Source organism: Amphiprion ocellaris, chromosome 12 (assembly GCF_022539595.1).
Source record: "Amphiprion ocellaris isolate individual 3 ecotype Okinawa chromosome 12, ASM2253959v1, whole genome shotgun sequence".
NCBI lineage: Eukaryota > Metazoa > Chordata > Actinopteri > Pomacentridae > Amphiprion > Amphiprion ocellaris.
Genome location: NC_072777.1, coordinates 25,301,089 through 25,317,694, shown reverse-complemented (window position 1 = coordinate 25,317,694; position 16,606 = coordinate 25,301,089). Strand labels below are relative to the sequence as shown.

The 16,606-nt window shown below is 40.2% G+C and overlaps 1 protein-coding gene across 1 annotated transcript in view; it reads left to right on the top strand.

Annotated features, from left to right (window-relative positions):
- ube2j1 (ubiquitin-conjugating enzyme E2, J1) overlaps positions 1–16,606 on the top strand; it is a 56,412-nt gene that overhangs the window by 30,662 nt on the left and 9,144 nt on the right. The window contains exons 6-7 of the mRNA XM_023288756.3: positions 12,377–12,506; positions 14,458–14,586. Of these exons, the coding sequence (XP_023144524.2) occupies positions 12,377–12,506; positions 14,458–14,586 (259 nt within the window). The remainder of the gene's footprint in view (positions 1–12,376; positions 12,507–14,457; positions 14,587–16,606) is intronic.

Here is a 16,606-nt window from a genome sequence, read left to right as displayed (position 1 = left end):
CGAGCCAGTCCCGGGATTGCAAGTGGGCGAATTCATTATCGCCATAATACCCGGTCTCTGGAGGGAGCATGAGCGGGCATGTTGCTTTTCATTTCACACTGCATTTCCCTCGGAGAAAACGGAACAAAGCCAGAGATGGAGAGGATCCAGCTAAAGTCGCTCTTCTATTAGCCAATGAGAAGGGGGTCTTGATCAGCAGCCTGTTTCATTAGCACATGGAGATGAGATAGACAGGAAGACGCACTTTGCTATAAATACGTGGCTGCTTATCTCCCCGATGGGAAACCTTTTTTTCCTCACTTGGTCTAAAGGCTGAGGCAGCACTTCTCTTTGGCTTCTCATCTCCTGTTTCTGTGCCCCTGGTGATTGTGAGAGCTGTCAGTCAGCGAAGGGCCTCAGCACAGCAGGAAGAGACTCCTGTCCAATATTTTTTAGAGTTTACCAAGTTTATGACTGACAAGGAAACTGCCAACTTGTGATGTAGGAGGACTAACACGGAGGCCCTGTGGAGGTCTGGGATGTCTTAGAAATGAATATGAAAAATATCAGCTATTCGTGACAACTGACTGCAAATACACCGGGGTTCAAAAATCTGCGAGCACCAGTGAAGTTTCTTCAATTTTGCTGTCATTTGAAATTTAATACAAAATGTTTTATTGCAACAGATAATGTCAGGTTAGCAACTAGAATGTGAAGCTGGCTCTCTGAAAAATGTCCAGGAATTTTTAGGAAGTATTTCTTTCCCCCCTTTTTTACTTTAATGCCAGCAGCACTTGAGCTGCTGAACTCTTAACTTTGTTCAAAGCCTGGTAACCCATGTTATTCCAATATGATGTGACAACATCTGATAGAGCTTCTTGTCATGTCAGGAAAGTTTGGCTATCTCAGTCTGAAAGTGCCCCCATAAATATTTAGTGGGATTGAGGTCAGGACTCGGCACTCGTTGGTCTTCTCTCGTCTTCAAGTTGTTCTTCAAAGCTAAGAGATGTCTTTGGGCTCATTATACTACAGCACTATGAATCCATCTCCTCAAAGAAGCAAACCAGCAGGGTGTAGCATGTCTGTGAAGAGCAGGCTGCTACTTCTGTAGAGTGAAGATGATTGGGTGCAGTTGTCCATCTGAATCTTTTCTGATTTATCCTCTGAAAAAGGGTTGCATATAAAGGTGGCATACCACAAGGAAAACGAACTTTTTCAATCATTTATTTCATAAAAATATCAATAGATGTAATATTCTTATTTGAAAAAGTAAGTACAATCTAGTCTGATTTTCTGCCAGTAAATTCGAACAAAACTTCTTAAATATAAAAAAAAATGAGTGAGAATAAAACTCGCTGAAGCCAAAAAAGTCATCTCAAAAGTAAAACTTGCAAATAAATTATGTGTTCTTTTTCATCTTTTGATAATGTGTTTTGTGTTTACAAGTCCTTCTGCTTTGTTTTCACTGATCACACTTTTGCCCTCAAAGAAGGCTTTTTGGTTACGCTGCCAGCTCTCTTTGTGCTGCCAGACTTTTTGTTTGCAGTTCTGACACAAACCTCTCATGTGGGCCGGTTTTGTCAGGGGTACGTCCCCATTGGCTAATGAATTTTTGAGCGGCAGTTCGGGGCCCTGGATGATGGTCAGTGACAGATGGAGATGAAGTACAGTTTAAGGATATAGTGACCTAAATGATGATCGTGTTGGATAATGGATGAAGTAATTTAAAGGACAAATTGTTTAAATAAATTAAAGACAATGAGAAGAAAAGAAACTTAAAATACGAATCTGGTGATATTAAGGTCGAAATTGTATTTTATTTAGGTGGACATTTATCAGCCCTTCATCCTTGGAGCTGAAGGGAGAAACTTCTAGCTCATTTCTAAAAACAAACTATTGAAGTACAATGTTTATTGCCAAATAAACACTTTAATAAAAAATGATTTGTTCAAGTCACAATATGTTATAGACGACAAACACAAAGAGAAGTGAATTATAAATTAAAAAAACACAAATTAATGCCTTTGTCTGCCACAATTTAATGGCAGACAGTCTGAAATCCAAAGTATTAAACACAGAAAACAGCTGCACAACTTCCTTGCTTCATCGAAGTCAGTGCTGTAAGTTTAATGAACACATCTAACAAAGTCCCCAACAGCAAATGACCTGTAATACTGTCAAAATGATATAAAACTTGATTGCCCCAATCTCCCCACAGCAGTTAAGTCTTAAAAGTTTTATATAAAATAATACACATACCTTACCTACATGATGGAGAGAATTGCTCACTGTGTTGAACATTCGTTGAGCTGCTGGAAAGCTGAAACAGATGTCCACAAATATTCTGGCGGCAGCTCCATTTGTCTAGTGAAATTGTCAGTATTTGCTGGCACTATGATGAATGTATTTATGCAGGCGCTGGAGAGTATCGCTGATAAAGGTATTCTTTTTTTTGTGTGTATTATGTAACTGTCGTCTGATGTCCAGCTCCCATGATGCATTAGCCCACAGTTACTTGCTACTTTTGCGAAATTCTAATAGTGTAGCATTAGCATGATGTGCAGATGTTAACTAAATCAGGCAGCAACTCTGAGGAATTTTCACAACTTTACTTTGCCAGGTGGCAAGTTTTTTTTTCTTCCTTGGACAGTTGTCAGATGTGCTCATTTTGCAATTCGTGTGGCCCCTGTGGCTGGTTGTCGAACACATCTGTAGCTCCCACTCACAACACAGTGAACGTATCCGCCTGGTGGGTACAACTTTCCTGACACTTACAGTATACATCCCTCATCTTCTGCATTATTGATAACATATTTTAATACCAGGCATCACTAGCATTTTTCTGTCATTTAGAATGGAAAGTAAGCCCTTCTGTCCAGGTTGCAGTGCAGTGAGTTTTTAAGATCTGGGTTTTCAGTCTTGACAGTAGCAGCCACCCGGTGTGTGTCATGTGGATTTGCTGTTAGACCCTGTGTATAGAGGCTGCAGAGTCAGCAGCAGCTTCCATCACTGGTCACTCTTGCACAGCATACGTTCAGGTAAATGGTCTGCACTTACTTAGCACTTTTCCATCTTAGTGGTACTCAAAGCTCTTTACAAAGTGTTTCTCATTCACACGTTCACACAGCTGCAGAGCTGCCATGCAAAGTGTTTGTCTGCCACTGGGAGCAATTTTGGACTCACTGTCTTGCCCAGCAACACCTCGACATGTGGAGGTGGAGGGGATTGAACTACCAACCTGCTCTACTACATGAGCCACAGGTGCAGTCCTGAGTTATACATCAAACATTTTGGTAGCATTCAGAGGCTGACACACACTCACTGTAGTTACACAGTGAATATAAACAAAAATTCATTTGCAACATAAAAATGGGCTTCACGTTCCCGGTGCTGGTAAAGGTGGTGCAGCAGTATGTGTAAACATCCGTTCCAGCTGTGTCTGGCTGCTGCACTAACGTTAACTACAGAGAACAAGCCTCTGCCATTATGGTATGTGTGTGATTAAAACAGAAGCATATCTGAGACAGAAAGATGATGTGTGTTGTACAGTTTTTAGAACAATTTTCTTTTTTTAGTATTTTGTATTCACCCCTACCTCCTGAAATATTTGTTTGTGCATCTGCAAATATGTTTGTGACTGGAGGAAACATTGGTATCCCAAATTATTCATCCATCGTTTTGCAGTTGTTGAATTGTGTCAAGGTATGTTGTGTGTTTGAGAACAATTTTTTGTGCACAGTAGGCATTTCCTTGTACCCCTGGGTCTCAGTGCCAACATTTTATACTGCTTCAAGCTGTGTAAATAATTGTCTGGTCACAGACTCTATGAATCGCTTGTGGTTGCCCGGGGGGGACAGTTGTCACAGCATGCATTAATATTTGACACCACTACAAATTAACTGTAAGTGAAACTGGGAAAATAGTGAACTTCTAGTCTTCTGGGCCATGTTTTGCTCGTTTATTTAGAGTTTCATGGGTACTTTTTAGTATTTTCACTGATCTTTTCTTCAAAGGAGCTGTTCAGTTTATCGGCCCGAATAGAAAATATGTGCTAAAGAAGTTGTAAAAATCCTTTATTGCCCAACATATTGAAGTGGCATGCACAATATATCACTTCCTGATAAATTACTATCCGATCAGGAAGAAAATTAGATTGATGCTGTTCCAATAATTGAATTTCACTCACAATAATTAAATCTGACAATGTAGGAACCAAACTGAAAGTGGTGATTTTTCCATTGCTCTCCTTTCCTCTGTTCTGCTCAGTGTGTCAGTTACGGTTCACACTAGAATGAGGCTAAACTCGACACACAGAGGAGACTTCATTGCAGAGGACATAGCAGTGAAAAGTGAAACTCACTTTGAGTTGTTTGCCTGAGCTTTACATTTTAAACGTAGTTGAACTACTTCTTTGTTGAGACCCATATGCTGCCCTTGATCAAAAATTCCTGTAGAGCCGAGTGTCTTATCAGTTTCTTCCAGACATTTTTGTATTGGCCACCACAAAGAGATAATTAACAAATATTCCTCATTGGTTCATTTTTAATGTTGTAGTAAATTAAGCATGTTTTCTGCATGTGTGTTGTGGTGCTTCATTATGTGAAACAGATGAGAGGATGAAATTCTCAGTCCTGTTTCAACATTCCATTTTTCAGATGTCAGTACTGTGGAAGTTTCTCTAGTATGTCTTACTTCCCAAAAAACAGCTATCAGAGGCTATTTTCTACAGCATATTTACATTCTTTATTTAAAAATGGGATATGAGGGAGGCAACAAGTCCAGGCTGCTTTGACTTACTAGCTTCACAGGTCTGAACAGGCACCGCCCACCAAGCTGCATCAGCTCTACAGGTGTTTTTGGGACCAGGAAAACTAGCTACTATCTCAACACAGAGTAGAGCCATGAGGAAAGATTGCTTTGTGGTCTTTAAAATGTCTTAACTCCAGCCATTTTCTTCTCAACAAAGCTATTTCAAGTAGCATTGATGAGGTACTTTTCCAGCATCAGTGTGTTTCTTAGAATAGATTACAATTACGGTAGTTCATGTTAGTTTGGATCCAAACTGAACTAACAATGGAATCTGGTGGCTTTAAAGCAATATTACAACTTCTGTTCCTCAGTGAAAAGGGCTATCTGACAGCAAAGTATTGCGGTAAAAGTACTGTAAATATGCCATATGTAATGAAGTGCTGCTGTACCTGTCCACAGACTTACATTTCATCCAAATAATGCATCAACTGTGGATGGGTATCTGACACATCCCCAGTTTACACAATATGAACTAATACTAATACAAAGGCAAAGGTAAAAGATTGCAGGAGTTGGCAAAGCAAAAACACCATGACAACCCATAACTGCTAGCTGTTGGTCCTGTGCTCCGGTCGGCAACTGGCAGAATTTATAGTCATTGGGGATGAGAATATCAGTGTGACAGTATTATTAGTAACATATTGTTTTCCAGGACAGACTATAAAATACAATAAAAAAATGACTATAAAATGACTTTTTTTGTCATCATTGCACCAGATACTATTATGTAGATTATGTATTGCATAAGACATATAAAATAGTGCTTCAACATTGAATTAGATTTCATGGGAACTTTTGCAGTTGCGAGTTCTCTGAAAAATTTAAAGGCTTAGTGTGATGAATCATATCTATTTTAATTCATGCAGCACATCAGACGGACAGCACTTTTGTTTGTTCTGTAGAAAGGACCTTCAAAGCAAAAGAAAGCATCAGCTGCTGGGTTATTTACAGTTAAACAGCTCATAGCAGTTTCTAAAACTATGGGATGGAATATTTCAGCCTATTGCAAATATAATTATATTATGACTCGGCAATCAAAAGATAAGCAATAGATGTTCGTGTATTTACAGTCTGTCCACTAGCAGCACCTACCAGGGATGTACATTTCAGCATGCTGTGCTGCAGCACCAACAACCCTGCTGTGTCTTTTTCCTTTTGTGACAAAACCCTCTGTTTTGGAACCCAGGTTATGCCAACAGAGCGGTCTTAATGAAGGAAATAAGGGGAGTGCTATGTAAATGTATTCCCTGAAAATAAACTGAGTAATACAACAACCGCATTCAAGGGTAAAATTGTTTCAAATAGCCATCCCACTGCCTCCCTTCCCACTTTCTGACAGTGTCTCCTTTAAAGTGCTGCAGAAAATAATGGAAGTAGTGTAGACTTAAAAAAAGAGAAAAGTTCAAACACTGCCTTCTTTGCAAGCTCAACATATACCTATATGCTTTTAAGATTGTCTGTTTTACAAAGTTACAAAGCACTTTCAATGAAGCTTACTGAGGCCTGAAAAACTTTCTGCCACTAAATGATATTAAACATGAACTAAAATTGCAGAAACAACACTTCTGAACCAGTGATTAACACCACATCTTAAACTTGATGCTGTTTTCTCAGTATGCATCTTGGATTTTACGATGCAGACCTCCAGTTTTGGCAACTCTCTTTGAGCTGAGATGTGCCCTTGATGATCAGCGTTTATGCCTAAAAGGGTTCTAACAGTCATCCATGTGAGCAACCATCAACCAACCACAGAGCCTGTCTGCATGGTGCCCGCTTTTGGAGACATAGGCTGCCTGTTTAAGTTGTCATAGTCCAGTAACATGATGACTGGAGGCGTAAGAGAACATTTGACATGCCTTGCAAAATGCCTGATGCCTAATAAGCCCAGCTTCTTGCTTCTGTATCTTAGCTTCTGTTGAATAGAATCCAATTTCCATTTGTCTCCAGAGGAAGACACTGATTTGGTTCATTTAATACCATAATGTATCCAGATCTATCCTATCCTGCCACCTTTAGCCTGAGGAGCTGTACAGTGATGATGTGGTGTTCCTTAGAGCATGATTCATGCCTCCTCTTCGCAGCTGTAACATCAGCCCATTAGCTGCTGCAAGGGACGATTAGCTTTTCCAAGGCAAATCCACAGAAACCTCTTTTCTGAGTTGGATTTTTATGTTTTCCACATTAACGCTCTGTGCCTATGTTGGGCCCTTTCTAAGCAATATTGCACTGAACCCCGCTGTCAGGACTGACATGAGGGCCGAAAGGTGCACACAACATTCCCAACCCATAGCAGGGACATGGCATGTGAATGTGCCACAGGTGGTGAAAGTGAAAACAAACCTGTCAGCTGAGGATACACAGCGAGTCAGCCAACAGTGCAAACAGCCAGCCAGTGGTATAAACACACTCATATACGCACAGATGCACACGGAGTTGGGAGCTGTTTTTTTTGCTAGTTTGTTTTTAGCATTCATATTCAGCCCTGAAAAATAAAGGCAGCCCAGTCTAAAAAAATCTCTAGAACTTAGAAAGCAAGATGCCAAATTGGCCCAAGCACCAAATGATGGGACAGTTTTCTTTGGTGGATACATCAATAGCTGCTGGCTGTGTGAGATGTAATATTTAAATGCCTGATGGGTTGAGAGTTCTTTTTCTGGTTTCCTGTCCTTTGTTCATGTTGACTAAGACACGCTCTCTGACCATTAGCCAACAAATCTAAACTGTTGTTCGGTACCAAACACACTGCTGATTGACACGGTACATTGCTTCACAGTCATTCTCTCTGTTTGTTCATGTTTACCCTGCAGTGTGTGTGAAAATTCTGGGCAGTGATTAACCTCTGGATTTAATTTAAAATACTTACAAGGTCCAACATAGTTAAAATCAGTTTGTCTTAAAATCTTGGAGGTACAAGAATATAAAGATGCTATCCACTGCCAATTCACAAGCCAGCAGTGATATTTTAATGTAAACTTACTGTTCAGAGAGAAAGTTAGAAGCAATAGGAAGTCCTAGTCTCACACATTTATTTACAGCATGCAGTCAGTTGTTTTCCTCCACTCTGTCAATCACAGATACAGGGAGAGTCTTCTTCCTGAAGAGGGTGGGGACAGCAGCAACTCAGCTGCATTTGAAGTTACAGACACTGAAAAAGCCTTTTCGGAACAGGGCTAAAACTTACAGTCCACCAGGGGCTTGCAGATTTAAACAGATTCATGCACAGAAGAATATCAGGTTCTCAAAGTGGGTGCCATGGCACCTTGGGGTAGCCTGAGTACACGCCAAAGGTGTGCGATGTGATGTCACTCATAAGCACTTCCTTTTTTCCCCCTACAGTTTTTATTGGAAACCAAGGTTGTACAAATATTAAATACAGTCTGTGTAAAATAGGTACAGCTTTGTGTTCTTATTTCCCCCCTATTTTAATGTGTTCAAAGAAATAGAACGATACCTTCGTCCAACACCCCAGCCATCCCAAACTCTCAGAAAGCGAGAGAAAACAATAAAACATATACATAAAAGTAAATTCAATTAAATAAAGCAGGGAGGCAAATATATGTAAAAAAGTGTTTACTTTAAAGAATCGGTCCTTTAAGAATTAGAAGGAGTCCAGAGAGATAAGAGAATGCGCTTATGAGATAATGGGCTGCCATCATTTGTACAAATTTGCAGACGAACATCTTTAGGAATATCTCACCTTTTCTAATTACAAACAATTCATTAAATTGGTTAGCCAGGATGAGGGAGAGGGTGGATTTATACTGTTCCACACTAACAGAATAAATCTCCAGGCTTTGAGTGAGACAAAAGCAAAGCCATCAGAATTTTTCTTAGTGAGCCTGGCTGGTACCCCAAGGATGGCTTTCAGGAGGCACGGTTCTCATGTAATATTGGGGGCTTTGCTTAACATTTTAAACAAAAAAGTATCTGGAAACAACCTACCTAAAAAGCCTAGTTTTTATAAAATTAACCCTATGCAGGACTGTAAAGGGCACAGAATGATACAGAGTTGACCCTGATTAGTGCCTACATTCATTTGTCACATCAAGCTCAAACTCCTCTCTCCAATTATCCCTAATCCTTGTCAGAGAGACCACACCCAAGGATGATATAAGGTCATATTAAACTGAGATCATGCCAAATGCCCTAGGGTGAGAAAGCACATCAACAATAAGAGAACCCACTAGAAGCTGAGGAAAGGATGTAGAATACACGCAGGCATAATCACAGGCTTAAAAGTACCGGAACAAATGGGATTGGTGGAAATTGTATCTAATGTGGATATCATAAAAACTGCCAAATGAGCCCTCTGAGTATAAATCTGAGAAACAAGCCTCCAGCGCTCTCTCTAGTTACAAAGTGAAAGCTGTATTCAGACTGGATGAAAAAAACAATAGTTATACTGATGTTGCTGCATGGGTTAGGGGAAGAAATACAAAACATTCAGGTGGACAGGTGTCGGGATAGAAATTTTCAGCAATTTTCTGAACCAGTAGGCGGGTCTCTACAGTAAGCAACACTAACAAGAAAAGTAGGAAGCTCCACCAGGTACTCGAGCTGATGTACAATACATTTTCTGACATACATGTCCTTTGTCTTCTGCCTTATCGATTAATATATTTTTGATTAGTTAAGTCATAACTAACATTTACTTGGTTAACCAATAATCATAAACACACTTAGACAGGAACAACTGTCTTTTATTACAAACTTTTCAAGGTTACATCAGGCATGATTTTTTTTCTGATATTTTATTTTCCCAATAATGCACCCCAAGTACACTGCACCATTTTGCCTAACATTTGGAGAAATGATTTTGAAGAAGGCTGCACAGTGGCGTAGTGGTTAGCACTTTCGCCTTGCAGCAAGAAGGTCCCTGGTTCGTGTCCCGGCTTTCCCGGGATCTTTCTGCATGGAGTTTGCATGTTCTCCCTGTGCATGCGTGGGTTTTCTCCGGGTACTCCGGCTTCCTCCCACAGTCCAAAAATATGCTGAGGTTAATTGATTATTCTAAATTGCCCGTAGGTGTGAATGTGAGAGTGCTTGTTTGTCTTTGTATGTGGCCCTGCGACAGACTGGCGATCTGTCCAGGGTGTCCCCTGCCTTCGCCCGAGTCAGCTGGGATAGACTCCAGCCCCCCCCCAGCAACCCAGCATGTTACATAGCTGCAGTGCAGCTATGTAACAAGTGAGAAAGATTTAAGAGAAATGGAAAGAGGTTTTATAACTACAGCAAAGAGCAGGGGGATGGTGAGCAACCTTGTTGGGTAGATTGACTTGACCAGATGTACGACGCGGGCATAAGCCTTCTGTTGGCCGCTCATTATTGTTTTCTTTGCTATGGAAAACAAAAACAACTTCTGTGCAGCAACCTACCCACACTGAAAATGTAACATTTTACAGAGGATTGTGATTGTGCAGTACTCCTCTCCCTGCATGCAAATGTTCTATTAAAACAATTTTACCTCACATGACAACAACTATGATAGCTTTAAATAAATACAAACAATTCCCTCAATAAGCATATTGATAGTGTGGAGAAGCCACACTATTATGTTCTCCAGAATGGATTGGCAAATCAAGACTATCACACGAGCAGTAGAGACAGAATATAAAAATTGTGTCCAAGAAATAAATTTAGACCCAAGACCAAATTTCCCAAGAACAGAATCTGAATAATCACACCCAGCCCGATCAAAGGCCTTTCCGCCTCTGATGATATAATAATTTCAGCAGCCTGAGAGGTGTCAGGAGAAAGCACAGTATTTAACAGTCTTGTTCTATTAGATGATAATTACCGTTTGTTGACAAACCCTGTTTGATCTTCAGAAATTATATCAGGCAAAGATCCAAATTGCATGCCAAGATCTTGGCTAGAAGCTTTAAATCTGAATTTAACAAGCCTGTGGGTCTCCAGTTGCTGAAATCTTAGTGGCTCTTTTATTTCTAGAGAATAAGCAAAATTGAAGCTTCATTTAAAGTTGAATGGAGGGAGCATCATTTTGAGGAATCATTAAAGATGTTTAATGATCAATAATAATGTTTTACAGTTAAGTGGGAAATGTTCTCATAAAAGTCAATCAGAAACTATCTGGAACTGGTGCTTTGTCATTTTGCATTAACAAATAGGGTATTTCCTCTAACTGAATGGGTTCATCTAAGCAGCAGTGATATCTGAGTTATCTGAAAAGTTATCTGTAGTTTTGTTCACTCAGGTTTCAGATTTATAGAGGTTAGAGTAAAAGGAAGTGAAAGCAGTTGTTCTTTTAGTTAGCTCTTTAGTTAGGGAATGGGAGGGGAATGGGAGGAGTTGTACAATTGAGATGTGAAGTAAGAGGCTGACTGACATTTAAGCTGGAGAGCTAAGAGGCAGCTGGCTTTATCGCCATTTTCATAGTCATGGAATTATCGTTAAATTGCCAAAAAGTCCCACACTGTGTCTCAGCCACCTTCAGAATAGAATGGATGTAGAAAGAGCACTCCAATAATGATTTTTTTTCCTCCCACTGACAAATTAGTTATGAAACTAGAAGCAAGCCTACATTTGTGAGACTGGTGCAATTTTCACTTTTCCTTGTGTTAGTTGCTGTTATCTTCTTCCCTCCTGAAACTGTGCAGAGCTCTGACAATTACTTGTGGCACATGTATCACCACTAAAACTGGAGATCTAATCTTACCATGGAATAAACTAACCTCTAAACTTTCTATATTGTTATTTCTACGCTACAGTGATCTGTCAGTTGCTGTTTTTGTTTGACTTGAGACTCCAAGCTAATACATTACATCAGTGATGAAACAGTTGAGGGCTGCACAGTGCCTCGGTGGTTAGCACTGCTGCCTTGCAGCTTGAAGATCCCCAGTTTGCATCCCAGCCTGAGTCTGGGATCTTTCTGCATGGAGTTTGCATGTTCTCCCTGTGTATGCGTGGGTTTTTCTCCAGGTACTCCGGCTTGCTTCCACACTCCACAAATATGCTGAGGTTAATTCAGAATTTTAAATTGTCCATAGGCATGAATGCAAGAGTGATTGTCTCTGTGTAGTCCTGCGATGGACTGGCAACTTGTCCAGGGTGTCCCCTGCCTTCACCCTAAGTCAGCTGGGATAGATTCCAGCAACCCCAGCAACCCCCCACCCCCACCCCCCGGTGTATAGATAATGGATGGAGCGATGGATGAAATAGTTGAATACAGAATGTCTGGTATTTTAAGCCTAATTGCACATGATGATGAATGAATAAATGAAAAATGTAATTACAGTAGAAGCTGGTTGGTAAAAAGTCTTGGCAGATTAATTTTTCATTCAGCTTTGCAGGTAAAATGAGCCAAAACTTTAACGTTGGGTGCTGTTCATAATAAACAGATCATTTATTTTGTTATTGAATCATTCGCATTGTACACATGCTGTACTCACGCTAATTTTTTCATTTGTGAAGTAGATTGTTTAGTCATAGAGCAGGGGAGCTTGGTTATTCATCAGATGTCATGCTAGTGTCAAAAGCAACTTTTTAAAAGATGAAGGTCTTTGAACTTGAAATAAAAGGGGCCCTTGTGGCAGGATGACCTCACGATGTGCCGCCTGTTTTCCGGCAGGTCCCAGGACTTCTGCTGTGAGACGTGTGGCTGCTCCATGCGCTCCGCCCTCCTGGCTCTGACCCCCAACAGCAACCCCAGCGCCGAGGATCACAAGGCTAAAGAACTGGCTCAGCAAATAAACTTCAAGGTACAAACACTGGCAGTGGCATGAGGCACGTTTGATTCACAGTTCAGTCAGCCATTTAACCCTCAGAGCAAAAAGAGCTGCTGACAGCACGGGCTTCAGATGAATGTCTGCTGCTGCTTTCTATTTCTCTCTCTGTTCACTCACAGCCAAAAACAGATGATTTTCTCTGTTCTGGGTCATGTTAGTTAAGGCTGGACCAAAAACCATTTAAAATAACCCAACACCCAAAATAACCGAACACTCAGCCTCCTCCAGTAATGTCCAGGGCATCTATTTATCAGAACTGCTGAGCGCCAGGCCACAAAAACTGTTTGACAACGTAAAAGTTCATTATTGATGATGAAAAAGGTAATCTCTCCACTATTTTCTTCAAGTAGCTGCTCTGAAATACTAAAATCAATACATAATTTAAGAAATGCCTACTGAGATGTTTCACATTTAAACCGTTGCAGCATCTCAAAGGTTGCAGTCCCTCCTTTTATCCTTTTGCTTTTAGTTAGAGAACATGAGAATTCACATTGAATACGGTTGAACAAGCTTGACCTCAACAAATTACATAAACTAGTTAACCAAATACAGTCAATCCCCCTGTTAGCAGTGACTAGCAGCTGGGTTGTTGCTCCATTGTGGCTGATAAGTTAATCTGCAATGTTTTAATATGCAAGGACCATTTAGTAACCATTTGGGAGCTTCTTCTTTATCAGCAGATTAAGTTTTCCCAGTTGTTCATTTATTCTGAGGTCTTTATGGATTTCTCATGGATGTTGCTGATAAAGTTTTGTTTACAAGTTCATCGTATATCTTGGAAACAGCAGCTGACAAAACAATCTAATGACAAGGTACAATCAGTGGCTCTTTTGATACACAAATAGTGATATTCTAGTATGTACTGCTTTTCTTTTCTCTGTTTGGCTTCTGTCTGTAACCTGGTAATTCATGCAGAGACATTTCTAATAAAATCATTCCAGTTGCTCTAAAGGCATAATCCCTGTTTTTCTTGTTGGCTTTTAGTTTAAAAAGTCAATCCCAGCTGCAGCTAAATGTAGATTACATTAAACAGACAGGAGAATGATAAGAAACTCTGAACAGCAGAATGGTGATTATGACATGACTGTAATCCGACCCCCTTGCCAATATGCATATGTGAGCACGCTAGCATGACAAGGCAGTGAACATATTGAACATCAGGACTGCTATCATGCTAATATCAACATGTCAGCAAGCTGATTATGGCATTAATAGCATGTTAAACCATGTTTGTGGCGTCGCCCAGGATTGAAGTGTCTGTTGATTCCCATCAGTGTCAGCTGTTCTTGTATTTAGTGCAATGAAACAGGTGCTATCATGTTAGTTAACATGATAAGCTAAGACAGTGTACAATCACACATGGCTAATCAGGCATTTAATGCTGGTATCACATTGTTAGCATGTTGATATTAACATGATAGCAGGCATAATGTTCAGTATGATCACCACCTTAGCTTTTTGCATTAGCATGCCCTGCTTTTGCTAATTAGCACCAAATACACAATTGCGGCTGATTAGCATGAATATTTGCCATGCATACCAGAGTTTAATACTGTTGGCATGCTAACACAGATCGAGAAGGAGAGTACAAAAGAAAAGACGCAGCTGACAAAGAGAGAAAAATAGGAGGAGGGCAAAAAGATAGAAAAAGCAGGACAGGGAGATAGATAAACTTTTAATAAAGTAGCTTATTTTATCAGTGCCTCGTATGTTTTATTTGCAACATCCTAGTAACCATAAAGTAAAAACAAGAAATGTTGTCTCTGAATTTTCCCTCTAAAATGCAGTTGAGTGTTAAATGGCATGAAAAGACATATGCATACAGTATGTTATCAGATTAAATATGACAGTTTGTCATGTCCAGTCCTGTGGCAAGAACCATGGCACAGTGTAGCTGACTGCACTTCCCTGTGTGTCCATGCAGGCAGAGTCGAGTTTATCCAGACAAGCCAGTGAAAGCAGAGGTGCAGAAAGTGATCCTTCAGCGCTCACCCAGGGAGACACCTCCACATCTGAAGGCCAGGAAGCTGCTGAAAGGCCCCTGGCTGAACAGGTAGGTGTTTTACCGCCACTATGGGATTACACAGGACAGTGCCTAACCTGCCTGCAGCCAGCCCACCACACACAGAACAAACCATCCCCATGGTCTTCTATGTTTTAGTCTTATCAGCTACAAATTAGTTGCTTGGTAACAATTTCAGAAAGCATTCTGTATTTAGATGATTTTACCATCCTCTGGGTTTACTTCAGTTTGCTGTTAAAATCAACACTTGAAACATAATGTAGGTAGCCTCACAACAAAGTTGTAGCAATAATGCAGTTTGATTTGGCTCAGTTTACATTTTGAATTGTTGCTGAATAATCCATCTCAGCCATGTCTCAAACCACTGATATTGTACTGTACTATACTATACTATACTGTACTATACTAGACTATAAAAAATGTAAACAATTCTGGCTTGTAAGCCCTGTTCGCACAGGACTAGTATTACCTAGGGACCGATAAAAATTTGTAATATTATGGAGGACATCATAATCTCATGTGAATCTGCCTTGTCCTTATTGTATGAAGTAAAACTTCAGCCGCTAATTACCAAATATTGAGGTCCTGTGATAGTATTAATCCAGTGTGACTCAGCATTGCTGTGATTTGGGTTTGGGATAGGGGATATTTACATTTTTTAGTCTTTCATTTTTTTGCAAGGCTTTTGTTTTCTCCACCATAATCTTTGGCCTCTTTTCTGATCAAGAATTACGGAGGCTGCACTAACAATTACAAATGAAAGTTGGCCTCAATAGGTATTTCATGATAGCCTATTGATATCATATCTTCAGATAATATCAAATGCATGAGGTCCCCAAATAATACTAGACCAATGTAGTTAGGGTTTACATTTGTAGCATTGCAATTCAATTTTTTCAATTCAATTTTATTTATATAGCGCCAATTACAGTCAAATTGTCTCGAGACGCTTTACAGAACCCATATGCCTGACCCCCAGAGCAAGCCAAAAGGCGACAGTGGCAAGGAAAACACCCTTTTAACAGGGAAAAAAACCTCGAGCAGATCCCGGCTCTAATGTGGGGGGACCCATCTGCCTGCTGGCCGGGCGGGTTGAGAGGGACAGAAGAAGTAGTGAGGTAGAGATAGAGGGGTAGAGGTAGAGATAGAGGGATACAGATAGAGGGGTAGAGATAGAGAGGTGGGGGGGTGGGACACAAGGACCATAAAACACAGCCACACATCTGAAGCATCCAGCATCCAGCTCTGGGACCAGGGACACTCGGAGAAAGGACACAGAAAGAAACAGAGTGAATGTAATGCAATAATGGTATATATAGTAAATACATAGGTAGTTAGAGAAGGGCTCAGTGCATCTTTTTATTGTGTCACGGTGTCATCCATCACAGTTTTCCTGTAAAGCGTCATATTTGGAACTGTGTTCAGTCAGATTTACCTCCAAATGTTATGCTTTATATCAAGATTGATTGCTCATTTGTTCATAATCTGTCTGCTCATGTTTCTTGACCCATCACATCTTTTTTATGCTGGAATTTGGCACAAATTTTCACAATGACTCAACTGCTTAGTTACTGGTAACTGGTAATTAAGACAAAGTCTGAACAAATGTCAAACAGGATAAAATGATGAAGTGATGGAATTTCATATCTAGAAAATCAAGAGTCAACATCGCTGTGAGGCTTTAAAGGGCCTAGACACTAAAAAATCTGCAGGTCCTGACAACCTCCCACCATACTTTTTGTGCCTTGCAGCAAATATCATAGCTGAGCCAGTATCACATATTTTTAATCTTTCTGTCAAAAACATTGTCATTCCTGATGTTTGGAAATCTGCTTTTGTACTCCCTCTACTGAAAGGCGGTGATCCTACGCAGTTTAACAACTACAGACCCATTTCCAAACTCTGTATCTTAGCTAAGGTTCTTGAAAGGCTGGTGAATGATCAGATCAAGGAGTTCTTGACTTTAAACGGTATCTTATCTCCTCATCAGTCTGGTTTTATGAAGCAGCACAGTACAGCAACTGCGTCAATGAAAGTTTTAAATGATGTT